The sequence below is a fragment of the Leopardus geoffroyi genome, chromosome B4 (genome assembly GCF_018350155.1).
Source record: "Leopardus geoffroyi isolate Oge1 chromosome B4, O.geoffroyi_Oge1_pat1.0, whole genome shotgun sequence".
Taxonomy (NCBI): Eukaryota; Metazoa; Chordata; class Mammalia; order Carnivora; family Felidae; genus Leopardus; species Leopardus geoffroyi.
Window position 1 is genome coordinate 100861378 of NC_059341.1, and position 26941 is coordinate 100888318.

At 39.8% G+C, this 26941-nt stretch overlaps 1 protein-coding gene and 1 long non-coding RNA gene across 5 annotated transcripts in view; both read left to right on the forward strand.

The window, feature by feature from the left end:
* Positions 1-18357, forward strand: part of LOC123592133 — a 52586-nt gene extending 34229 nt beyond the window's left edge. The window contains exon 2 of the long non-coding RNA XR_006709600.1: positions 18198-18357. This is a non-coding gene — a long non-coding RNA (uncharacterized LOC123592133). The remainder of the gene's footprint in view (positions 1-18197) is intronic.
* An 8122-nt stretch (positions 18358-26479) lies between these two features.
* Positions 26480-26941, forward strand: part of ZDHHC17 (zinc finger DHHC-type palmitoyltransferase 17) — a 103920-nt gene continuing 103458 nt past the window's right edge. For 2 of the 4 annotated variants that reach the window (XM_045467100.1, XM_045467098.1), the window contains exon 1: positions 26480-26688. In XM_045467100.1, coding sequence (XP_045323056.1) covers positions 26596-26688 — 93 coding nt within the window. In that variant the 5' untranslated portion in view covers positions 26480-26595. The remainder of the gene's footprint in view (positions 26689-26941) is intronic. The other 2 variants (XM_045467096.1, XM_045467099.1) reach the window with 1 other exon arrangement.

Here is a 26941-nt window from a genome sequence, read left to right on the forward strand (position 1 = left end):
GTAGTGGTATTTCACTGTTGGTTTAATTTGCATTTTGCTGATGACATATGATGTGAAGCATCTTATGCTTATTTTCCATCTGTATATATTCTTTGGTGAAGTGTCTGTTAAGATCTTTGGCCTATTTTTTAATCAGGTTGTTTGCTTTCTTTGGTTGAATTTTTTTTTTTTTTTTCAACGTTTATTTATTTTTGGGACAGAGAGAGACAGAGCATGAACGGGGGAGGGGCAGAGAGAGAGGGAGACACAGAATCGGAAACAGGCTCCAGGCTCTGAGCCATCAGCCCAGAGCCCGACGCGGGGCTCGAACTCACAGACCGCGAGATCATGACCTGGCTGAAGTCGGACGCTTAACCGACTGCGCCACCCAGGCGCCCCTCTTTGGTTGCATTTTAAGAATTTATTGTTAATTGTGGATAACAATCTAATAGATATATATATTCTAAATATTGTCTCTTAGTCTGTGCCTTTTCGACTCATTGTCTTGACAATTGTTTTTCACAGAGTAGAAGTCTTTAATTTTAATGAAGTCCAACTTATCCATTGTTTCTTTTATGGACTATACCATTGTATCTAAAAAGTCAACACCATACTCAAGGTCATTTAGGTTTTCACCTAACTCCTAAAATCTAGGAGTTTTATAGTTCTGCATTTTCCATTTAGATCTGTGATCCATTTAGAGTTCATTTTTGTGAAGGGTGTAAGGTCTGAGTCTACATTCACTTTTTTGCATGTGGATGTCTAGTTGTTTCAGCACCAGTTATTGAAAAGACTATTTTTGCTCCATTGTATTGCCATTGCTCCTTTGTCAAAGGTCGGTTGATTATATATATTTGGGTTTATTTCTGGGCTGTTTTGTTCCATTGCTGTATTTGTCTAATCTTTTCCCAATATCACATTCTTGATTACTGTAGCTTTATAGTAAGTCTTGAAGTTGGATAGCATCAGTTCTCCAATTTTGTTCTTTCCTTTCAGTATCAGTTGGTCATTTGCCTCTGCATATAAACCTTAGAATCGGTTTGTCAATGTCCACAAAATAAATTGCTAGGAATTTTATTGGGATTGCATTGGATTTACATATCAAGTTGGGAAGAACTGACATCTTGACAATATTGAGTCTTCCTATCTCTGAACATGGAATATCTCTCCACTTAGTTGGTTCTTTGATGTGTTCTTCAGAGTTTTGTAGTTTTTCTCATATAGATCTTGTACATATATTTTTAGATTTATACTGAAGAATTTTACTGTGGGGGGATGCTAATGTAAACTGTATTATGTTTTTAATTTCAAATTCCCCTTGTTCATTACTGGTACATACAAAAATGATTGACTTATGTATATTAATCTTGTATCTGAAAAACTTGTTATGATAAATTGTTAGTCACAAGGGTTTTGTTGTTGTTGTTGTTGTTGTTGATTCTTTCGGATTTCCTACATAGATGATCATGTCATCTGCAAAGAAAAGACAGTTTTATTTCTTCCATCTCAATCTTTGTACCTTTTATTTCCTTTTCTTGTCTTATGGTATTACCTAGTATTTCCAGTATAATGTTAAAAAGGAATGGTGAAAGAGAATATCCTTGCCTTATCCCTGATCTTAGAAGGAAAGCTTTTAGTTTCTCATCATGAAGTATTATGTTAGCTGTAGATGTTTTGTATTTTTTTTAAATCAAATTGAGGAATTTCCCCTTTACTCCTAGTTTACTGAGAGTTTTTATGATGAATGGGTTTTGGGTTTTGTCAAATGCTTTTTCTGAATCTGTTGATATGATCATGTGATTTTTCTTTTTTAGCTCGTTGACATGTTGTATCACATTAAGTGACTTTCTAATGTTGAACCAGTCTTGAATACCTGTGATAAATTCCAGTTGGTTGTGGCATATCATTATTTTTATACACTGTTGGATTTAATTTGCTAATATTTTGTTGAGAATTTTTGCATCGATGTTCATGAGACATTGGTTTATGTTTTCATTTCTTGTAAATCTTTGTCTGGTTTTGATATTAGGGTAATGCTGGCCTTACAGAATGAGTTAGGAAATATCCCCTCTGCCCTCTGAAGAGATTTTAGAGACTTGGTATAGCTTCTTCCTTAAATATTTGATCAAGGTAAAATTTTAAAGCAGTTTTCATTTGGAAAGAATATAGTAGTGTAGGGTAAAAAGAGCTCAAATCCTAAGCAGGTTTTCTGAATAATCGTCACAGGAAAATGAAGTGCTAGATCACCTAGAAACCTGCCCTACGGATTGTGTTAGGTATTTGGTGAACACACACACACACGCGCGCACACACACACACACACACACATACACACACCTAAATGGATAAATAAATATATATCCATTTCTTTTGTTTAAAATTAAAAATTTTAATTTTGACATAATTTCAGACCTTTGTTGCAATAACTGTACAGAAAATTTCTACATATCCTTTACCTAGATTCCTAGATATAAAATAAATTAATATTTTATTATCATTTTCTCTGTGAGACTTTCAGACATGATGTTCCATTATTCGTAAATACTTCAGCATATATTTCCTAAAAACAGGAACATTCTTTTATATAACCAGAGTACAATGATTAAAATAAGGAAATTAACACTGATGCAAAAGTGTTGTCTGATATATGGATCATATTCAAAATGTGCCATTTGTCTTAATGTCTGCTATAGCAAAACAAAAGTCTGGGTGATATGTTGCAGTCAGTTTTTATTTAATTTGAAATAATTCCACAGTATGTCTTCCATAACATTGACGTTTTTTTTTGAATACAGGCAATAAATTTTGCAGAATATCCCTCAATTTAGGTTTATCAGATGTTTCTTAATGATTAGATTTAGGATTTGACATTTGGTCTGAGTATCACAGAAGTGATATTTCTTTTCAATGTGTGACTTCAAGAGGCATATATTACCGATTTATCCCATGTCCCTCTTTTAAAAGTATTTGGCATCTAGGATTGGTGACAGGCAAACAGAGAAATAACTGTGATATAGTCTGATTAGCACAATAAGAGAGGCATTCATGTGTATGTGTCAGACATTTTTTATGCCTTCCTTACATTCACTTGGCTTCCCTTTTTGCTCCAGTCATTGCTGCCGCAGCCAACTATACTCTGCTATGGCCTTGCCTCAAATGCATGGATCATCTCTCCCTTTTTTGCAGTAAGGGCTTCTTTGCTACCACCATGTGGAATCCCTGCAGAAGCCCATCCAGGTGTTTTGGCGTAGGCACAGACTGAGGAGCGTGAGGGAGTGGCACTACCACTGAGGAGTAGAGCCAGTGAATCCATCGTCTTCTCTTTTGTGTCAGAAAATTCTGATTATTCTGAGACACAATTCTCACAGCTCTCAAAGGTCTCTCAGCAAGACCAAGCTCCAGGTGCCCACAATGGTGAGCAGCTCAATAATGTATCCTTGGATTGGTTTTCTTTCCTTCCATTTATTATCTTCTCCAGAACACTCCCCCTCTCCTCCCACCACCACACACACACCCCGCTCCTGCCCTCTGGAATGACTTCTCAAAGTAAACCAACTACATCCAAGTCCTTGTCTCAGACTCTGCCTTTTGAGAGAATTCAAGACAAGACATTTGATATCGGGAGTAGACTTAGAAAGCAGGCCACCAAGAGGGGATTCTGGAATTGAACCCCTTGCTGGTCAGACGCCTCCTCTGCTGGTAGAAAGTGTGGTTACTGATAACCCCTAGCCTGAATCAACATCACTAAGACTTTCACTGGTGGATGTTTGGGATGAAGTATAGATGAAAAGTCAAGCATTTGCTTATGGACCGGGAAGGGCCTTGAACAATTGAAAGATGATAGTACTTTTTTTCATTCAAGTATAATTAATGAACAGTGTTGTATTAGTTTCATGTATACAATATAATGGTTCAACAATTCTATACATTTCTCAGTACTCATCACGGAACCTGTACTCTTAATCCCCTTTATCTGCCTTTCTCAACCCTCTATCCACCTCTCTTCTGACAACCACCCATTTGTTTTCTATATTTAAGAATCTGTTTTTTTTGTTTCTTTTTTTGTTTGTTTTGTTTCTCAAATTCCACATATGAGTGAAATCATATGGTATTTGTCTTTCTCTGCCTGACTAATTTCATTTAATATTATACCTTCTAGGTCCATCCATGTTGTATATATCTCTTCAAATTGGTGTTTTCATTTTTGGGAGGTAAATACTTAGCAGTGGAATTACTGGATCACATGGTAATTCTGTTTTTAATTTTTTGAGGAACCCCTATACTGTCTTCCATAGTGGCCATGCCAATTTGCATTCCCACCAACAGTGCATGAGGATTCCATTTTCTCTACATCTTTGTCCACACTTGCTATTTCTTCTGTTTTTGATTTTGGCCATTCTGACAGGTGTGAGGTGAGATCTCATTGCAGTTTTGGTGAGATCTCATTGCAGTATTTCCCTGATGATTAGTGATGTTGAGCATCTTTGATGATTAGTGATGTTGAGCATCTTTTCAAAAGACGATGATATGTATAAGACCTGTGGATTGGCTCACTTTTGTTAAGGGCTTTTGAAGACTTTTTTTAAAAAGAAAAAAATAGGCTCAAGTTACCAACTCTCAATTCAAGACAGCTGTGAAAATTAGAAATCATCCAAAGCAGTATTCAAAGACATGCTTATCTTTTGCACACATAGAGCCAACTGTGCTGATAATCAGATCCAGGACTGACCAATAAGGTAGTATAGCTACAAGGATACTGAATACACTGCCTTGACAAGTCCTCTGTGCCAAAGGCAGGGTCCTGGTAGGGAAAGAAAGGATCCCTGAGACTTGCAACTGTATCATGTAGGTGGACAAGCCTGAGAAATTTGAACCCCCAGATTCTTTTGACCTCTGTGTTGGCATAGGTGCCTCCCTCTACTTTACTTGAGAAGAATAGACTCCCATTTTCTGGAGACCCTACAAAAGCCTCAGATGAGGCAATAGCATGTAATGAAACAAAGAATGTTAAGATTTGGTTAATATTTTACCTAAAAGGACTGAGGATACAGGTATAGGAATGAATTTTTAAAGTGTTGGGCTGGGGAAGGCCGAATATAAAGGTGGACAGGAGAATATTTATTGACACTTAAAAATACTTGGAGTTTCATGACATATCCAGAATACATGGAGGTAGTCCTAATATATTGCTGGGATGGCTCTCTAAATTTTAGATAGGATGAAGTCCTATAAGGAATGAAGGAGGGATTCTAGAAGAGCCTTGACTGCCTTAAGGAAGGTGTCAGAAGGCTCAGGGAGGTTAGAATAAATTTAAAATATGAGACCTGAAAACCTACCATCTGACTATGCTCCTTGTAAGGGCCCAGAAGACGTACCCTAAGAAATACAGTTATGAGAGCACCATTGACATCTTTGAAAAGCTCAGTTATAACTATTCACTGTAGTTGACATTAAGAGATGGTACTGTAGGGGCGCCTGGGTGGCGCAGTCGGTTAAGCATCCGACTTCAGCCAGGTCACGATCTCGCGGCCCGTGAGTTCGAGCCCCGCGTCAGGCTCTGGGCTGATGGCTCAGAGCCTGGAGCCTGTTTCCGATTCTGTGTCTCCCTCTCTCTCTGCCCCTCCCCCGTTCATGCTCTGTCTCTCTCTGTCCCAAAAAAAATAAATAAACGTTGAAAAAAAAAATTTTTTAAAAAAATTAAAAAAAAAGAGATGGTACTGTAGAACTGGACTCCCCAGTATCAATTGGACTGATAAAAACCTAAAATAGAAGAGGCCAGATGGAGCACTTGACTGACAGAAGGAAAGTGTACATAATTATGATAATGGGCTGCAAGGCCAGAGTGGCAACCAGAATGTCTTCACCCATAGGGCTCTGTGATAATGATTAATAGACCGTGGTGTTCCTCAGGGCAAGTTAAATGAGCATCCACTAGGGTGTTACTTAACCTATACATATAACCAGAAACAGTCAGCAGCTGGTGAGCAGAAGGCTGATGCCAGCTGTCTCAATGAAAAAATGCAGCCTCTTAACCACTTTACAGATTAAGCAAGTTCTCAGACCTGAAGTCCATCATTTGAAGGGGGGGGGGAGGGGGTTGAGTAACGACCCAGCAATACTAGAATAAGTATGTATACTACATATTCTCCCAATTATTCTCCAGAAGGGCATATGCCCATTTAAGGGGAAATTGCACATTGAGAAAGGAGAAGTGTAAAAGCATTTCAAGGCTTGTTGGATACAGGTTCTGAGCTGACACTAATACCATAAAGCTAGAAGCACTATCATAGCTTCCACGTAAAGTGGTAGTTCATGGAAACCGATGGCTCAGGTTCCTCTTATGGTGGTCCGCTGGAGTCACAGACCCAGTTTTGCTTATATCCCTGGTTTCCAAGTGAATGATTGGAATGGATACACTCAGAAACCAGCAGAATCTTACTTTGGTTTCTTGTTCTATGCAGTAAAAATTATTATAAGAGGAAGGACCAGTGGAAGCCCCTGAAACTGAACATTCTCACTGGCTAAGATAGCGATTCAGAAGGAATATAGCATCCTGAGAGGAAATATAGAGACCAGTGTCACCATTGAAGACTTAAGAGATACATAGGTTTTGGGGCACCTGGGTGGCTCAGTCAGTTAAGCGTCCGACTTCGGCTCAGGTCATGATCTCTCAGTCTGTGAGTCCGAGCCCCGTGTCAGGCTCTGTGTTGACAGCTCAGAGCCTGGAGCCTCTTTGGATTCTGTGTCCTTCTCTCTCTCTCTGCCCCTCCCCCACTCACACTTTGTCTCTCAAAAATAAATAAACATTAAAAAAAAAAAAGAGAGAGAGATGCATAGGTTTCGGTGCCCATCATATCCCTGTTCAGTTAACCTAAGAATAGCCCCAATACAGCTATTGTGCCAGGTATGGTATATTTGATAGAATATTACCATGCAGCCTTTGACATCTGGTACATGATTATCACTCCAGTAAGTAGGTTCTTCTCAATCCCTGTCAGTAAAAAAGAGCAAAAGCAGTTACCATTTATGTAGGAAAGAGAGGAATACACACACATTCACTGTCTTGCCCCAGAGCTATGTTAACTGTCTTGCTCTCTTGTCACAAGGGCATTGATCACAATGTCCACAAGGATGTTGATCAAATGGATACTCTATAGACTATCATGCTACACTGATAAGGTGAGTAGCAAGGTGCTTCCACACCCAATGATAACCATAAATGGATAAATGCAACAGCCCTTACCCAATCAGGCTGAAGCAATAAGGGCTTCAGCCCCTCCAAGATGAAGAAATGGGTAGCTCACCAGGCCAACAACCTAGTTAAACCAGGGTGGAGGAAAAGAGAGAGGATGGATATTAATTATGGCCTTGAGTCCAATTAAAGCTTGTAAGGGAATGTTGCTTGTCTCTCTAACACTCCTGCATCAAATCTTTTGTGGGCATTTCTGTCAGCTACCACCTGTATGATAGACCACATAAAAAGCAGGGTACTAGCAAATCTGAGTAATACACATTGTGGAGTATATCAGACATCTCTTATGCCCATTTCCTATCCAGTTGAGCCAAGGTGACACCTGATAGTTGATAGCTGCAATCTCGTACTTTCTACTCTGGGGCTTCTCTGCTCTGCAAACATGAGAGAGTGAACACTCCTTAAGGCAACTATATCAGTAGGGGACAAGATGCTTCCTTCTATCTGTGTCTCAGCAAACAATTCCTAATTCTGCCCCCTCAGAAGTTCTCCAGCAAGGCAGAACCCCTACTGCTTATAAAGGTAATCAGATCAATAATGTACCTCTATACTAATTTTTTGTTATCCTGTTTTACTCCTAGTTCTCTACCCCCAATTTTTGTTCCCTGGGATCATGTCCCAAACTAAGTGAATGTGAATGTGAACCTTGTCTGAGGTTCTTCTTTTTAGAAAACCACAGCAAAGACACCAAAATAAGATAGAGCCCCAGATGTGGTGCTGTAAGGTTTTTCAGAGAAAATTAAAACTGAGTTATGCCCTAAAGTCTCACCTTAAAAATTTTCCATGTGGATAAGAGAAAAAGAATATTCCAGATAGAAGTAAAAGCATGGACAAAAGCAAAGAGGTAGGAAAGGGGTTGGTAAATTCAGGAAATTTTAAGTGTTTCACAATGGTAGGAGCAATGGAGTCATGTGCTTGAGGTGGCAGGGGATGCTGGAGAGGGAACAGGACTCTGATACAGAAGATTTTATGTGCCATTCTCGTTGGGACTTCTTTTTGCAAACAACGAAGAAACAATTACGTTAACTCATACCAAACTTTCTGCCTAGCCTGAAGGATTGTGAGAACCAGCTTACTTTTCAATTTCCAGCTGAAACATGAGTTGCCATTACCTATGAATATTTAAAGATGAAGCTATTCTGAGAAAGCTCATTGAAAATTCCAGAGAAAATATGTGGTAACATAAAACAGACACTGTTGACTACCTATCCAAATTCATTTTCCCCCCTCTCCTTCCCAAACAAAAGATCCCCAATTTTGTCTGTGCATTCTGACTGTATAGTCTGAACAAGAGAAAGGCTTCCTAACTCCAGGTGATAGTCTAAGCTAGAAGTCAGCAAACTTTTCCTAAAAAGGACCAAATAGTAAATATTTTAGGTCTTATGAGCAACATGGACTTTATTCCAACTATTCAACAATTCTTTTGTAGTGTGAAGGGCAGTCTTTAAGAATACTGAACTTCAGGGGTGCCTGGGTGGCTCAGTCAGAGTGTCTGACTCTTAATTTCAGTGGGGTCATGATCCCAGAGTCATGAGATTGAGCCCTGCGTAGGGCTTCTTTCTGAGTGTGGAGTCTGCTTAAGATTCTCTCTCTCTCCCTCTGCCCCTTGCCCCCACTCATGTGTTCTCTCTCTAAAATAAAAATTAAAAAAAAGAATACTAAACTTTATTTATGATATTGAACCTTGAATTCACCTAATTAAAAACAATTTTTAAAATTTGTAATTCCAGTATAATTAACATACAGTGGTATATTAGTTTCAGGTATACAATATAGTGATTCAACAATTCTAATTTATTTATGTATTTATGTGTTTATGTATTTATTTATTTGAGTGAGTACGAGCAGGAGAGCACCAGAGGAAGACGGGGAGGAAGAGAGAAAATCTAAAGCAGGCTCTGTGCCGTGTGGAGCCTAACCTGGGGCTCGATCCCACAACCATGAGATCATGACCTGAGCTGAAATCAACAGTCGGATTCTTAACCAACTGAGCCACCCAGGCACCCCTATATATACCACTTTTTTATTCATTCATCTATTGACGGGCACTTGGGCTCCTTCCATAATTTGGCTATAGTAAATAATGCTGCAATAAACATAGGGGTGTATATATCTTTCCAAATTAGTGTTTTCATATTCTTTGGGTAAATACTAAGTAGTGGAATTACCAAACCATCTGGTAATTCTATTTTTAATTTTTTAAGGAACTTCCATACTGTTTTTCACAGTGGCTACATCACTTTGCATTCTCGCCAACCGTGCATGAGGGTTCCTTTTTCTCCACATCCTCACAGTGCTTGCTACTTCTTGTGTTTTTGATTTTATGCATTCTGACAAGTGTGAGATGATAGCTCATTGTGGTTTTGATTTGCATTTCCTTGATTATTAGTGATGTTGAGCATCTTTCTCTGTGTCTGTTAACTATTTGCATGTCTTCTTTGGAGAAATGTGGGTTCATGTCTTCTTCCCATTTCTTGATTGGATTATTGTTTTTTCGTGTTGAGTTGTATAAATTCTTATATACTTTGTATACTAATCCTTTATCTGATACGTAATTTTCAAATATTTTCTCCCATAAGTAGGTTGTCTTTTTGTTTTGTTGACTGTTTCCTTTATGGTGCAGAGCTTTTTATTTTGATGTAGTCCTAATAGCTTATTTTTGCTTTTATTTCTCTTGCCTCAGGAGACATATCTAGAAAAAGCTACTATGGCCGATGTCAGAGAAATTACTGCCTGTGCTCTCTTCTAGGATTTTTATGGTTTCAGGTCTTACATTTAATTCTTTAATCCATTTTGGATTTATTTTTATGTATGGTGTAAGAAAGTGGTCCAGTTTCATTCTTTTACATGTAGCTGTCTAGTTTTCCCAACACCATTTGTTGAAGAGACTGTCTTTTTCTCATTGCATGGTTTTGCCTCTTTTGTTGTAGATTAATTGACCATATAAATGTGAGTTTATTTCTGGTTCTTCTGTTCTGTTGAACTGATCTATGTGTCTATTTTTGTGCCAGTACCATACTGTTTTAATTACTTCAGCTTTGTAGTAGATCTTGAAATCCGGAATTGTGATACCTCCAGTTTTGTTCTTCTCTATTTTTTTTAATGTTTATTTATTTTTGAGAGAGAGAGAGAGAGCAAGATCATGTGAGTGTATATATATATATATATATATATATATATATATATATATATATAAAATGTTTTGGGCAGTATGAGCATTTTAACAATATTATTCTCCCAATCCATGAGAATAGAATATCTTTCTATTTCTTTGTGTCATCTTCAATTTCTTTCATCAGTATTTTATAGTTTTCAGAGTATAGGTCTCTTATCTTCTTGGTTAAGTTTATTCCTAGGTATTTTATTATTTTTGATGCAATTGTAAATGAGACTGTTTTCTTAATTTCTCTTTATGTTGCTTCATTATCAGTGTATAGAACTGCAGTAGATTTCTGTATATTGATTTTGTATTCCTGTGACCTTACCGAATTCATTTATCAGTTCTAGTCATTTTTTGGCAGAGTCTTTTAGGTTTTCTATATATAGTATCATGTCACCTGCAAATAATGAAAGTTTTACTTCCTCCTTACCAAATTGGATGTCTTTTTTTTCTTTTTCCTGTCTGATTTCTGTGGCTAGGAGTTCCAGTACTATGTTGAATAAAAGTGGTGAAAGTGGACATCCTTGTATTGTTCTTAACCTTAAGGGAAAATTTCTCAGTTTTTCACCATTGAGTATGATGGTAGCTGTGGGTTTTTCAGATATGGCCTTTATTGTATTGAGGTATGTTCCCTCTAAATCTTGTTCTTGGGGTGTTTTATCATGAATGGATTTTGTACTTTGTCAAATACTTTTTCTGCATCTATTGAAATGATGATATGGTTTTTATCTTTTCTCTTGTTGATGTGATATGTCACATTGATTGATTTGCCAATATTGAACCACCTTTGTAACGCAGGAATAAATCCCACTTGATCATGGTGAATGATTTTTTTTTAGTGTGTTGTTGGATTTGGTTTCCTAATAATTTGTTAAGGATTTTTGCCTCTATGTTCATCAGAGGTATTGGCCTGTAGTTCATTCTCTCTCTCTCTCTGTCTCTCTCTTTTTTGTAGGGTCTTTATCTGGTTTTGGTATCAGGGTAATGCTGGTCTCAGAATGAATTTGGAAGCTTTTCTTCTCCATTTTTGGAACAGTTCGAGAAGAATAGGTATTAACTCTTCTTTAAATGTTTGGCAGATTTCACTTGCGAAGCCATCTGGTCCTGGACTTCTGTTTGTTGGGAGTCTGTTCACATTTTCTGTTTCTTCCTAATTCAGTTTTGGGAGGTTATTTCTAGGTGTTTGGGAGGTGTTTCTAGGAATTTACTTCTAGGTTGTCCAATTTTTTGCCATATAAATTTTCATAACATTCTCTTGTCATCCTTTGTATTTCTATGGTGTCAGTTGTTATTTCTCCTCTTTTATTTCTGATTTTGTTTATGTGAGTCCTTTCTCTCTTTTTTATCTTTTTGATGAGTGTGACTAAAGGTTTATGAATTTGTTGATTCTTTCAATGAACCAGCTCTGATTTCATTATCTGTTCTATTGTTTTTATAGTTTCTATTTCATTTATTTCTGCTCTAATCTTTATTATTTCCTTCCTTCTCCTTGGGTTTTGTTTGTTCTTTTTTTTTTCTGCTCCATTATGCATAAGGTTAGGTTGTTTATTTGAGATTTTTCTTGCTTCTGAAGGTAGTCCTGAATTGCTATAAACTTCCCTCTTAGAACAGCTTTTGCTGCATCTCAAAGATTTTGGACTGTTGTGTTTTCATTTTCATTTGTGTCCATATATTTTTTAATTTCCTCTTTGATTTCTTGGTTGGCCCATTCATTGTTTAGTAGCATGTTATCTAATCTTTATGTATTTGTGTTCTTTCCAGATTTTTTCTTGTGGTTGATTTTTAGTTTCATAGTTTTGTGGCCAGAAAAGATGCATGGTATGACTTCGATCTCTGAATTTGTTGAGACTTGCTCTGTGGCCTAACATGTGATCTTTTCTGTAGAATATTCCATGTACACTTGAAAAGAATGTGTATTCTGCTGTTTTAGGATAGAATGTTCTGAATATATCTGTTAGATCCATGTGGTCCAGTGTGTCATTCCAAGCCATTGTTTCCTTGTTGATTTTCTGTTTGGAAGGTCCACCCATTGTAGTGACTGGAGTGTTAAAGTTACCTACTATTATTGTATTACTATCAGTTATTTCCTTTATGTTGGTTATAAGCTGCTTTATGTATTTGGGTGTTCCTATATTGGATGCATAAATATTTATAATTGTTGTATCTTCTTGCTGAATTGTTCCTTTTGTGATTATGTAGTATCCTTCTTTGTCTCTTGTTATAGATTTTGTTTTAAAGTCTATTTTGTCTGCTATAAGTATTGCTACTTTGGCTTTCATTTCACTTCCATTTGCATGATTCATGCTTCTCCATCCCTTCACTTTCAATCTGCATGTGTTTTTAGGTCTGAAATGAGTCTCCTGTAGGCAGTATTTAGATGGGTCTTGCTTTTTTATCTATTCCATCACCCTATGCCTTTTGATTAGAGCATTTAGTCCATTTAAATTCAAAGTAATTATTGATAAGTATGTACTTGTTGCCATTTTGTATGGTTGTTTTTGTAGTTCTTTTCTGCTCCTTTCCTTTTTTCTCTTATCTCATGGTTTTCTGACTTTTTGTGGTGATGTACTTGGAGTCCTCTCCCTTTATTTTTTGCATTTCCATAAAAAAAAAGTTTCTGATTTGTGGTTACCAGTAGGTTTATATATAACATCTGAAGATGTAGCAGTCTGTATTAAGTTTATGGTCACAAGTTTGAACCCATTCTAAAAAGACTAAATTTTTACTCCTCTTCCCCTGCACGTTTTAGGTATATGGTGTCATACTTCACATCTTTTTATTTTGTGAATCCCTTGGCAGATGTTTACTGGTTTTGTGCTTCCTACTTTTTTACTCCTACTTATGTTCTATCCTTTCCATTGAAAGAGTCCCCTGTAACATTTCTTGCGAGGCTGGTTTAGTGGTGATAAATTCCTTTAACTTTTGTTTGTTTGGAAAACTATTTCTTTTTATATTTGAATGGTAGCCTTGCAGGATAGAGTATTCTTGGTTTCAGGTTATCTTCTTTCAACACTTTCAATATATCATGCCACTCCTTTCTGGTCTGCAAAGTGCTTGCTGAAAAATCAGCTGATAGACCCAGGGTTTTCCTTGTGTGTAACTGTTTTCTCTTGCTGCTTTAAAAAAATCTCTATCACTTTTCTGCCATTTTAATTGCTATTTATCTTAGTGTGGACCTCCTTGGGTTGATTTTGTGTGTGGGGGGGGTTCTCTGTGCCTCTTTGATCTATTTCTGTTTCCTTCCCCAGATTTGGAAAGTTTGCAGCTCTTGCTTCTTTAAATAAATTTTCTGACCCATTTTCTCTTTCTTGTCCTTCTGGGATCTCTATGACACGAATGTTATTATGCTTGCTGGTGTCATGAGTTCCCTAAGTCTATTTTAATTTTGTATTTTTTTTTTTTTACTCCTCTTCAGCTTGATTGCTTTCCATTACTCTGTCCTCCAGTTTGGTGATCCATTCTTCTGCTTCCTCTAGTCTACTCTTGATTCCTCTAGTGTATTTTTAATTTCAGTTATTGAGTTCTTCATCTCTGATTGGTTCTTTTTTATGTTTTCTGTCTCTTTGTTGAGGGTCTTACTGAGGTTCTCCATTCTTTTCTCCAGGCCTGTGAGTATCTTTACGACCATTACTTTAAATTCTCTATCAGGCATATTATTTATCTTTTTTTCATTTGGCTTTCTTGCTGTTATTTTTGTCTTGTTCTTTCATTTGGGACATATTCCTCTGTGTCCTCATTTTGTCTAACTCTCTGTGTCTGTTTTTTATGTGTTAGGAATATCAGCTATGTCTCCTGATTTTGAAAGTAGTGGCCTTATGAAGAAGAGGTCCTGTGGTGTCTTGCAGTGCAGTGTCCTCTGTTCACCAGAACTTGGCATTTCAGGAGCATCTCCTCTGTGTGTTGTGTGCACTGTATTGTAGCTGAGCCACGTTTGCCTTTAGTTCAGTCATCTGCAATGGCTCCTTTTGCCTGTCTTGGGCAGGATTTGTTCCCTATAGTGTTAGTGGGCCAGTCTGGGGCCACCTTGGGCTGAATCAGATCAGGGATTTGCCAAAGCTATGATAGAATCAATCTGCAGAGTGCTTTCCCTATGTTGTCCTCAAGAAGCTTTTGTTGGTGGATAGAGTTGGAGTCAGACTAGATGTCTATTAGGGCCCCGGTTGAACTACTGTGTATGTTTTTTTTCCACTCTCCCTGGGACTGGAGTCACTTTGGGGTGGTGCTGGCCCCTGTTGTGGCTGCTTACACACTGCCATGCTTGGGGTGCTGCTTTGGATGGACACCTGCCATGTGTGTTGAAGGGGATGGGTCTGCAGGAAAACTCGGGGGTGGAGTGTGCTGGTCCAGTGCTGGAGGGGACCTGAAATGGTCTAGGAAAACTGCCAAGGCTGGAGGGGGCAGACCTGGATAAGAGTGTGGGAGCAAGGCACACTGTTAGCAAGCTAGGTGGAGAGTGTTTGAGCTGTGCTATTTCCCACAAGTATCTGTGTATCTAGGCTGAGGAGTAGAGGAGGTGCATGGCACCTACTGGCTCTTTTGTTCTTGGAGAAGTCTCCCAAATATCCCTGCCCCTCCAGCACATGCTCTGAGATTAGTAAATGTATCTCCCTCCCATATACCCCAGGCATTTTTCAGACTGCTGCTTCTATGCTCTATTTTTATGGTGCAGTTTGTTGTATTGTTGTGTTGTCCCTTTAAGGGCAGGGACTCGGTTTTCTACCACCCTCTCATCTCTCCCTGAGCTGAGAAGGCTGAGTTTTAAAGTTTCAGGTGTTAAGCCCCACTGATTATAAGAGCATGCAAAGTTAGACCCTCTGGTTTTCAATGCCAAATATTATGGGAATTCAATTTATCTTCCCAGGGTGGGTTCCCCATGGCTGGGGTGCCTGGTGTGAGATCCGTTCCTCTCCCTTCTCCATGCCTTCAGCATCCCTCGCTCCTGTGGGCAATCCTGTGAATCTGTTTGGCTGCCGATCATGTCTCTGCCCTTCCTATCCTCTTTGATGTGGCCTCTTCTCTATGTTTAGCTGTGGAGAGTCTGTTCTGCTAGTCTTCAGGTCATTTTCTGGGTTATTTATGCTGATGTGGATAATATCTAGCTGTATCCATAGGACAATGTGAGCCTAGGATCTTCCTACTCTGCCATCTTCCCCAGAAGTCACCTAACTTTTCTGTATCACAATATATGATTTTCTTTTGATTTTTTGCAACTATTTAAGAATATAAAACCCATAGTTCATGGACTATACAAAAACAGGCAATGAGCCAGATTTGCTTATAAGCCATAGTTTGCCAACCCCTTGTGTAAGCTAATCAGGTTGGTCTAATTTCCTTTGCCAAAGATTGGATTCACTGTGGACAGGTAGTTGAACCTTGACCAATGCAACATGAAGGATGGTATTCTGCAAGCTTTCCTGGATTTAACAAAGAGGCTCATGAGAAAGAACAGTCATTTTATTTCCTGTGGATACTGCTATGTGATGAATAATGCCTATAGTTGCTACAACAATGTGGTGACCAAGAGGCTTCTTGCTTTTTTACTGAAAATGGAAGAGTAGAAAGAATCTGATTGAATCTCCATCATATTAATGAGCTGTGGAATTAATCTGGAAAATACTTGAATCTTCATGAAATTACTAAAGTGTTGACTTAACTGGACTCTAGACTCCTTGTTGTAAGAAACAATAAAGGTCCTTATCATATAAGCCATTTTTAGTCAAGTTTTCTGTTACTTGAAGCCAAAAATATTCTGATATTCAAGGACCCAGGAAAATACTACTTAAGCCATGAAATAGAACAAACTAAAACTATATATGCTGCAGTGGAAGGATATCCAAGACAAATTCTTAAGTGGAAAAAAACAACAACAGGGTGTGGAACAGTTTTCACAGTTAGAATGTAATCTTAAGGATATATAGGTATATATCTTAAAATTGGGGGAAGACTTTGATTAATTATGATTAACTCTGGGAAGTGTTATTGGAATGAATGGGGAGGAAAAGAGACTTAATTCTAATTGTAGCTTTTACTTTATTATTTATAAATTATAAAGGATGTGCAATGATTACTTTTAAGATTGAAAAACCTGGTTTAAAAAAGATGAAAAGAAAATTGTTAATGCCTAGATAGGCAAGTATTGTGAATAGGATTCTGCAGGAGTCTGGGGATGTAGCAACTCAGTGCTAATGCCTAAAATGTAGTAAAGCTTAGATTCAGATACACGATTTCAGTTCTATTTTATTCTCTTAATGTGGTATCTTTATGCCACCTTCTCTCTGAGTGGAGCTTAGAAAAGTATAATCTAGAAGAGAAGAGCAGAGAATACCAGATACTGCAACTACAACTGTTTAGCTCTTCTTATCTTTCTGATAGACAGAAGATCAAATGCATTGCCCTTGGGTGTTAGGACTGTGTCTTGTCTCAATTACCACGTGCGTTAATGATTTAGAAGTGGGAAAAAGGGCATTTAGTAATGGAAGTCCTTCCTTACATTTCATTAGTGAGACTTAACTATGTGGGAATGATTTGGGTGAGGGAGATAAAAAAGAATGTGTTTTGTTTTGTTTTAAGTTTTTTAATGTTTATTTATTTTTGAGAGAGAGAAACAGAGTGTGAGCGGGGAAGGGGAAGAGAGAGAGGGAGACACAGAATCGGAAACAGGCTCCAGGCTCTGAGCCATCAGCCCAGAGCCTGACGCGGGGCTCGAACTCACGGACCGTGAGATCGTGACCTGGCTGAAGTCGGACGCTTAACCGACTGCGCCACCCAGGTGCCCCCAGACTTTTTCTCCTTAATGCCTGCCCCCCCCACAAAAGGTCTAGAAAATTTACCAGTTCGGCAAACAGAAAATGAAAGGGGCATACCCTAAAATTGTAAAAAGAAAATAAAAAAGTTGCAGACACACAAAGAAATGTAACAATTCTGAAACAAATGCCAAATTATGAAATTAACACAAATATCCCCAAATTTGTATAGAAATAAACCTAATGCACCTCCCTACATTTCTCATTTTCTCACTGTACATTTCTAGAAAGAGCTGCAAGAAAGGCTGGTGAAATGGGGAAAATGAACTATGGACCTAACTCTAAAGAGAGAGCTCCAGGGCTACTCAGTAAAATGGGGAGACTATCGAGGCACCTGGGTGGCCCACTGGGTTAAGTGTCCAACTCTTGGTTTCAACTCAGGTCATGATCTCATGGTTTTGTGGGTTCAAGCCCTGTATCGGGCTCTGTGCTGACAGTTCAGAGCCTGCTTGGGATTCTCTCTCTCTCTCCCTAAAATTTCCTAAGAATGTAACAGACACCACCTACTTCCCCTCAGGTTCCCTTAGGAAGTTGACAAAAGACCTCACTAAAAATAAGTAGACCATAAAACCTATGACCCACAAGGAATGTTATGGCCATAGACCACCCCTCATACAATGAAAATGAACCAACCAGGAATGGACAACTCAGCATCCAGAGTTGTATAGCCAATAAATAAGGTTAGAACCTGAGAAGGAACAAAGGGGAAGGGAAGGGGAGGGGGAGGGGTGACCAGAACCTTACAAAACAAGGACCCTTGCCTATAGTCCTCCGGCATTCACTTACGAATGTCACCTCTCTGTAAAGAGAGATTTCATACTATTCTTCCTTTCTAATCTTATATTTTAATAACTTTTTCCTGCTGCTCATTTTGTGTCCACCTCTTCATTCTTTGATGTGGCAAGACAAGGAATCCCGGGTATTGAGGTAAAAGAAAATCCTGCAACACAAGTTCTACCTTTCCTCACCAGAGCTTCTCTCTCCTTCCTGCCATTTCCTCAAGGTACAGAAAAGTGAACAGAAGATGAAATACTCTGCTCTCAAACAGAAACTGACTGGAAACCAAACTGGATTCAGATATGGAGGAAAGGAAGTAAAAACGTCATCCACGCTGTATCACAGCAAATAGAAGGTCTGTCAGAGCTATCCAAGCCTGAGCGAGATGAAAAGAAATGGCATGCAAATCATAAGAGACTCTTAAGTAGAGAACAGACTGAGGGTTGATGGGGAAAATGGGTGATGGGCATTGAGGAGAGCACTTGTTGGGATGAGCACTGGGTGTTGTATGTAAGTGATGAATCATGGGAATCTACTCCCAAAACCAAGAACACACTGTATACACTGTATGTTAGCTAACTTGACAATAAATTACATTTAGGAAAAGAAAAAAAAATTAAAAATGGGGGAAGGAAAGGAGTTCTACTGTGGGTAAAATGGTATCAAACAGCATTGTGTGTGACAGAGAAATCATTCATGAAATGAAGAGTCAATGCAGCAAACTTCACTGTTGTCTTATTTTAAGAAGTTGCCACAGCCACCCCAGCCTTCAGCAGCTACCACCCAAGATCATTCAGCAGCCATCAGAATCAAAGCAAGACCCTCCACCAAAACAAAAGATTATGTCTGCTTGAAAGCTCAGATGATAGTTAGCATTTTTTAGCAGTAGTTTTTTTTTAATCAAGATAAGAAAAAGAAAAATGAAAAGAAATGGCATGGCTACCACGTAAGCATGTTATAGTATATAACTTTCATCAGGTCACAGAATTAAGATTGTAGAATCGGAATTCAAACCCAGGTGGTCTGACTAGCCTGGAAAAATCTGGATAGAAGAATGTTTGATTTACTAAACCGTTTTCCTAAATGAGATAAAGCCATTGAGCCAGCTGTAGTTAGATTTCCAACTCTGTTTGATTCTTCGGTGTAAATAAGCCAATGAGAGAAAAGCCCCTACGTCTGATCTCATAACCTTAGGGGACATGAATCAATGAGGATCTCTTCTACAATGATGGACCAGAGCTTGGGGAAGAGTCAGGGATAGCAGTGCTGAGGAACATTATTGACACGTCCTAGTCACAGTCTAGTCCTACAATAGCTACCATACATGCATACTGTCCTAATGAAGTCCTGCTGTAAAAGATTACTTCTTTTAATATCTTCTTGAACAGGAACCTTGGCAGGGGTCCAGCATAGTGAGTCAAGGCACTATAAGCACAACTGTTGCCCTTTCCATTACTAAGTTAAACATGCCTAAAATATGAGAATCCTGTCCTAGAATCTGGGTGACAAGAGAGTGGATGTCATAGTTGGGACCATTTCCTTCATGCACCACAACAACAAAAGCCCTATTCTTTTTTTAAGACAAAGTGTAAAGAGCACCCAATCTGTTCCTAGCATGGGTTTGATCTCTAGTCTTGTAGTCCAGCAGTCATTCTGAAAAACATAAATGACATGAACATAATGGCAGCATACAGGGGGCAAGCAGAGGGTAGGTAGAGATGTAGAAAAGATGTGGAAGATTACTGAAACCATGTATTGACTTTTCCATATTTCCCCTAATTTAGACAGAGGGCTGTGGCACAAAGCTTCTCTCAACTGCTTTCATTGCCTTATGGTAGCAATGTAAAAGATGTATTTCCAATAAGAATTAACTTCATCTCCTCTTCAAGTTGTGACTAATTGTAAGTACTATGTAGATAGTCAATAACAAAAAATCGTCTGGGACTCTTGAATTCTCATAGAAAAGCTAATAGTGTATTTGACATTGGATCAAAGAGGTAATTTTATGGCAACAGAAGTGTACTTTTCTATCTAGTCATGATAACATAATCAACTAGCATGTATCGACCTAATGGCTTATTAGCTCTTGTCTACGTATTTGATTTCAGGGCCTGTTGATGCATCCTTAGTTGTTTGCACACTGCCTAGTATGTAAATGTCCTAGAGAATCCCATGTAGCCATCATATTAACTCACTGTAAAGGGTAAACTTACCTGTAAAAGGGAGATATTTACAGTACTTAATTCTTAGGCATCACATGAGGATTAAATGGGACATGTGCATGAAGGATTTAGAATAGTGCTTGGTACCTAGAATGTGTATCGTAAGTCAGGGGCCCTTCCAGGAAGTAGAATTCTCTCCGTATGACCCAAAGGAATAAGTGTTAGTGAAAGTACTGCATACATGCGGGTAGGGGGAAGGGAACAAGCAAGGGCTGGTAGGCACCTGGAGACAAGCAATACTCCTCAGGCTGAGGGGACACAGGAAAGAGAGCCAGCTGTTAGCTGGAACTGTAGAAGAGGGACCACCCGGTAGGCATTGTAATCTAAGAGGGATGAAACTGCTGACAGAGATGCTTTGTCAAAGCAGAGGGGGATTGGGAAGAAATACTCTGACCTATTTCTTGTGCCAGTGCCTCCCATCAGCCAAACTTAAACAGCAGCCAACTTGGCCAGATAGCGCAGGACATGCAGTCCTTGGTGATCAGTTTGCTAGAGCATAAGGCAGAAAAGAGCAAATAATGGATTTGGGGGGTGAGGTAATGGGGAGAAGGGGGAATGCAGATTAACCAATATACTCTGATTCATTTTCTATTTTAAACCAAAACAAACTATCTGAATCCTAACCAAGTTGGTATAACTGCATCTTTTCCCTACTATGAGAAATAAATTATGTGAAATTTTGTTCATATAAAGGTTCATATATGCTTTCCTTTTTTCTTATCTTCTTCATTTGTTATTTATTCATTTAACAAATAATTATGGAATAACAACCTTGAGAAAGCAATATGCTAAGTATTATGTATAGGATTGGTATTCTTGTCCTTATGGAGATTGTCATTTACAAGTCAAATAATTTAATATCATGTAAATAATACAATAATACAGTAAAAATCCCCATTATAACTTTTCATTTATGTAAAAGGGAGAAATACTTCTAAAGAAATAGATTTTACATTTTAATTGTTCCTAGATTTGAGCAACATTTTTTGGGTTATATACCCATTTGAAAATCTGATGAAAGCTATAGATTCTCTCTCCAGAAAAAAAAAGTTCATATGCATATAAAAAAGGCTTTTATTGATCACTGTCTTAGTCTCAAGTTTGTTCACTTGAGCCTTTCTCAGATACTCTTCCTATCTCCCCATTTGCAGGTGCTTATAGGATCTTTTTGGGCTTAGAGGGGCCCTAGAACATTGCAGAGGGTGGAGGGTCAAAAGACAGAGTAAAACTTAGTGGCACTGCCTTGCATGGTCATACCTTGTTATTTCCAGAGGAATAGTAAAATGATGGGAGTCTTGGTGCCTAACAAGAAAAATTTTTTTCCAGGTACTGAATGAGAGACCCTGGGTATTGCAAGAGCTCTGATCTGTGAGGCTCCTGGGTACTCAACGCGCCTTCACAAGGGAATCTTGTCTTCAACGAGTGCACTCACTCCCCACAATCTCCCATTTCCTGGCAGCAGGACACTTTCTAAGTTCAGATCCAGCAATCTATACTCTTGCTACCTGGACAATCCTTTCTCCTTCTCTCCCCCGCCCCCCTTCATTATACACATTGTTGTTTCAAATCCTCGTTATTTTTAAACACAAAGTTCCATTGTCTTTCTCGTTGACGGCTCTTGAGGGCCGACCCAAGTGACTAGTACTGATTCCCTTCTCTTTAGGGATGTGACCAGCTCAGTTTTTAAACATTCCCTGGAAAGGAAGAATTTGCACACCACACCTCCCTCCTTCCCCCCAATAACAAACATTGGGGGGTTTGTTACACATTCCTGTTAAGGGAGTAAAACTTAGCGGAAAAAAAACTGTTCTATGAAATCAAACTGGATGTTTTGATCCTGCTGTATTCTTGCAAACATATAGCTTTGTAAATGATTTCAGGGGTTTCAGGCTTTACACACTGTATTAACTATTGCCGTATAATAAATTATCCCCAAACTTAGCTCAGAAAAATACACACTTACATTTCACATAATTTTAGTGGTTCAGGAGTCCAGGTGCAGTTTAGGTGGGTGGTTCTGGCTCAGGGTCTCTCATGAGCTTGTAGTGAAGATGTCAGCTGGAGTTGCAATCATCTGAAGGCTTGAAGATCTGCTATTAAGGTGGCTTATTCATGTGCCTGGCAAGTCAATGCTGGCTGTTGGCAGGAGGCTTCACTTCCTTGCCATGTGGATCTTTCCACAGGGCTGCATGAGTGTCTTCATGACACAGCAGCTGGATCCTCCAGAATTGGTAATCCAAGAGAGAATAAGGCAGATTCCGCAATGCCTTTCAGGATGCAGCCTCAAAAGTCATACATAGTTTTTCTGTACTATCTTACTGGTTATGCACATCAGCCCTATTTAGTGTGGGAGGGCACTAACCAAAAGTGTGAACACCAGAAGATGAGAATTGTTGGCTTAGAAGTTGACTATTGCATATGTCAAATTCTACATATTTCCTTTAATTCCCCAGCTTCATTTTATCTACATCAATGATTCATACAGAATGAGTGCAAAAATATTAGTCTCATTTCATTTAAAATAAGATTATAGAGTATTGCTATATGTGCTTCTTTTCTGTGTTAAAAAGCAATATCTCGCCCCATCCTAGTTGTTTTTTTTAATGTTTTATTTATTTTTGAGAGTGAGAGGTGTGTGCTCCTTTGGAGGACGGGGAGGGGGAGAACACAAGATCCAAAGCAGGCTCTGTGCTGACAGCTGCTCAAACTCAGGAACCATGAGATCATGACCTGTGCCGAAGTCAGATGCTTAACCACTGAGCCACCCAGGCACCCCATCCCATCCCAGTTTTAAGTAGGTGGTATCTTATTTGGTTCTAGAGTCCACAATTCTAGTGAGATATAGAAATTTATGAAACGGCTTATAGGAAAATCTGACAATCAATGATCTCACTAGAATTCAAAGGACTAGAACTACTGAACCTCATTTAGCTAAGTCACATAATCTGTATGGTTATCTTAAGTTATCTCTTTGTTGTGGTTACTAGCATTTCACTGAACAAATGTTTAATACAGTATTAAATGGAACAAATAATAATTCACTGAGGATAATTACAACAGAAAAAATGTGGGGTAGAACCAAGAACAGTAGATGGGGAAGAGTCAGGAGGTTTTTTAGATGTAGTTCTGCACTCCCTAGTTTTGTTACTTTAAGCAGGTTTCTTAAATTTTCCTATTTGTGAAATTCTGGAGTTAGACTAGAACTGGATGATCTCTAATTACGACTTTAGCTCCAGTAGTCTCTGAAATTACCTATGAAGCCACATCTATGTAATTATTCCCCATTCTTCTCTGCTTCTAAATCCATTTCACAGTTCTTCTCTAACAGGGTCCATTTTCTCTTTGTATTTTATTCTTCCAGCAATTATTCTGCATTCCTCCATAATCCTACGCTATCCTTTGCCAATTTATCCATTGACATGTCTACTTTCTTGGCTGTCCTTAATAGCACCCTGAATATATTGTCTCAAAACTGCATGTAGATAAGAACTCTGCAATTATGACGATGGACTCTGATTTTATCTATAGGGTTCATTTTGGTCCATGTTGAACCTCACCCAAGCATATTCAATATATTCTCCTAAGAATGGCTGCTCTTAATCCTGATTTCTTTTTTACTTCAGTAACTATTGTTCTCAGTCATACAGCAATGAGCAAGGCAAACATGGAGTCCGGTTGTGTAGTTTCAACTTATTTTCACCCACTTTTAGTATTCTGTATATGTTTAAGTTGTAGAATTCCCGTGGGGCACCTGGGTGGCTCAGTTGGTTGAGCATCCGACTTTGGCTCAGGTCATGATCTCACCGTTTGTGAATTTAAGCCCCACAGTTGACTCGTTGCTGTCAGCACAGAGCCTGCCTTGGATCCTCTGTCCCCCAGTCTCTCTCTGCCCCTCCCCTGCTTGCACTCTCTCTCACAAAAATAAATAAAACATTAAAAAAAAAAAAGTTGTAGAATTCCCAGAAGTCACAAATAAAAGTGTCTACAGCAGCCAGGCAATGAAAATGAGTGAGGCAGGAGAGCCATTAGTCCAGGAGAGACCAAACAAAGAGGCCCAGATCTCTCATGTTTTCCAGATAAATTAGAAATCTAGATTTTAAGTTTTAATTTATTTACTTGGAGAGAGAGAGAGCACGAGCAGGGAAAAAGCAGAGAGAGAGGAGAGAAACTATCTCAAGCAGGTTCCACGCTGGCAGCATGGAGCCCCATGCAGGGCTTGATCTCACAAACCATGAGACCATGACCTGTGCCAAAATCCAGAGTTGGGCACTTAACCAACTGAACCACCCAGGCACCCTGAAATCTAGATTTTAAAGTAAATCTCCTGCTTTATTGAATTTTGGGATCTACTTAAAAGACATTTGGAAAACTACCACGTGGGCCAAATGAAACATTTTTGCTGGCTGAATTTGGCCGTTGATCTTTCCATTTAGGACCTCTCTGAGCCTAAGATCACTAGCAAGGCTAAATATCTTCATTTTTGTAAAAACTCATATGCCCCAACATTCTACATAGCTGGGCACCCATGACACATTCTTTCCTGTTATCTATGCCTTGTCTCTATGTCCCTCTCCCCAATTCAATATCTTCTTTATTCCATCTGCCAACTTTTTCATGATTTCTTTTTACTCCTATCTTCTATTTCCAGTAAATCCAGGAAAAGGAGGAGCAAGATGAAAACTGAATTGCTGAAGTAAAAATTACTTCTGTCCATGTTAAAACGCATCTAAAAGCAGTTTGGAGGTCCAAAGGGAGAACCCTAATTCTGTCTAGTTAAGCATGCTGGGTAAAATGATCAAACTAAAAATCTTGGTTTGGGCTAGGACCAAAAAGAATAAAAATCAGCTCAGACTGAAATGAGAAAAAGCAGCAGGCAGTGCCTGGAGGACAGACAAGCCAGCTGCAAAATTAACAGAGAACCTTGTTCTTCCCACAGCCATTCAGCAGCTGTAAAATGCTCTGTCCACCTCTCATACTGCTCTTTTACCAATGATGCCCAGGCTATCTTAGCTATTTAATAGCTATTATTAGCTATTTTTATTTTATTTATTACTGGGTGCACCCAATTAGTGAACAGCCCTCTCCTCATGACAGCATCCAATCCCTGGTTAATCCCCACTTTTCCAAATCCCACCTCACAAATAGCGTCCAATCCAGAACTGATTCCCGCTCTCCCCAGACCCTCCTGACTCCCTTTGGCGGGAACCTAAAACTTACAAAAGACACTTCATCCTCCAATTTCCTGGTTTCCACGCTTCCTCTGGAGTGCCCTTACTCCTGATTTACAAATAAATCTGATGTTAATCAGATGCCAGTCTTCTTCCCGGTGGTTCTTTGGCTGATTTGGCTTTAACAGGAAGCAAGTTAGTATCAGGATCATGTTTCATGATTTCTGCTAAATTTTCATCTCAGCAGTTAAGGTTTATAGTTTTTAATAGCTACAAACAAAGATACATGCTTTCTCTAATGGTTCCATAAGCACATTTCTAGGAAGGAATTTCCCCTATCCCCATCATACAGTCCTCTAATATCTGTTTAAAAATGGCTTTAGTCATTTTATCCGGTTCAAATTTCGGCGATTTCAGTTTAAGTGACTTCGGTTCTGAATTCCTGGGTTACATTAAAAGGTAGCAGATGGGGGTTGTTGGGCTTTGAGGGTGTAAATTTTTTATGTAGTTACTGTTAGCTCAATGAGGACGGGCTGGATCATTTAAAAAAGGCTTCTGGAAGAGGAAGCCCCAAGCTTCACCCGTGTTTTTCCGGGCGACCCCGGAGGCACAAATTGCCGGATGACCTTTTTGAATGTAGAGGAAAGGGGTGCGTCTGTCTTCTTCGGGAACGATGCACATTTGGATTCAAGCCTGACAGCCCAAAACCTTGTACCTGGAGCCGGGTGATGGTTCCACCCCGGGTCTCTGGGAAGGAGTCCCGGGGGTCTCTGGACAGGGTGCTCTTGGGCGTGGGCCGCCTCGGCTGCCCGAGCCCCCAGTTCTCCGCTGCGCGGCGCCGGAGCTGTGTCTTGCTCCCGCGCCGCCTCCAGGTTTCCCGCGTTATTGACTCAGTCCCCCCTTGGCAGCCTCCCTCGAGCGGACTGTGGCGCACATCTGCCTCGTGCCGGGGGCCCGCCCCCGGGCTATGCTGCCCACGCCCAGAGCCTTCCGCCCGTCTGGTCCGGCGCAGTGCAGCAGAGCGCGCTCCCGCTCGGGGCCGGCCCGGCTCGCGCGCACGCGCGCTGGGACCCCCGCCCTCAGAGGGGAGTGGGGGCAGAGGGGGCGGTAACGGGGGAGGGGAAGGAGAAGGAGGAGGCGGCGGCCGCATCGCCTCCGGCGGGGCTCGAGCTCGCCCTCGCGCGTGCCCTCCGCCTCGCCCGAGCCCCGCGAGGGTGAAACGCTTTCTCCCGGCATGCAGCGGGAGGAGGGATTTAACACCAAGATGGCGGACGGCCCGGATGAGTACGATACCGAAGCGGGCTGTGTGCCCCTTCTCCATCCAGAGGTGAGGAACCGCGCCGAGCGCATTCCTCGCCCTTCGGACCCCGACCGTTCTCCCCCGAAATTGCGGAGGGCTATGGCCTAACCGTATGGGGGTAGTGGAACGTGCCGAAGTTGGGGAGGGCGGGGAGGCAAATCCAGGCCCGAGCGCGGCTGCGAGCGGATAACGGGGTGGAGATAGCGGGGCGGGCCTGGTCGGGGCGGGCTCTGGGACGCAGTCCCTGGCTGTGCCTAGAGGACAGAGGTGGAGATGTTGA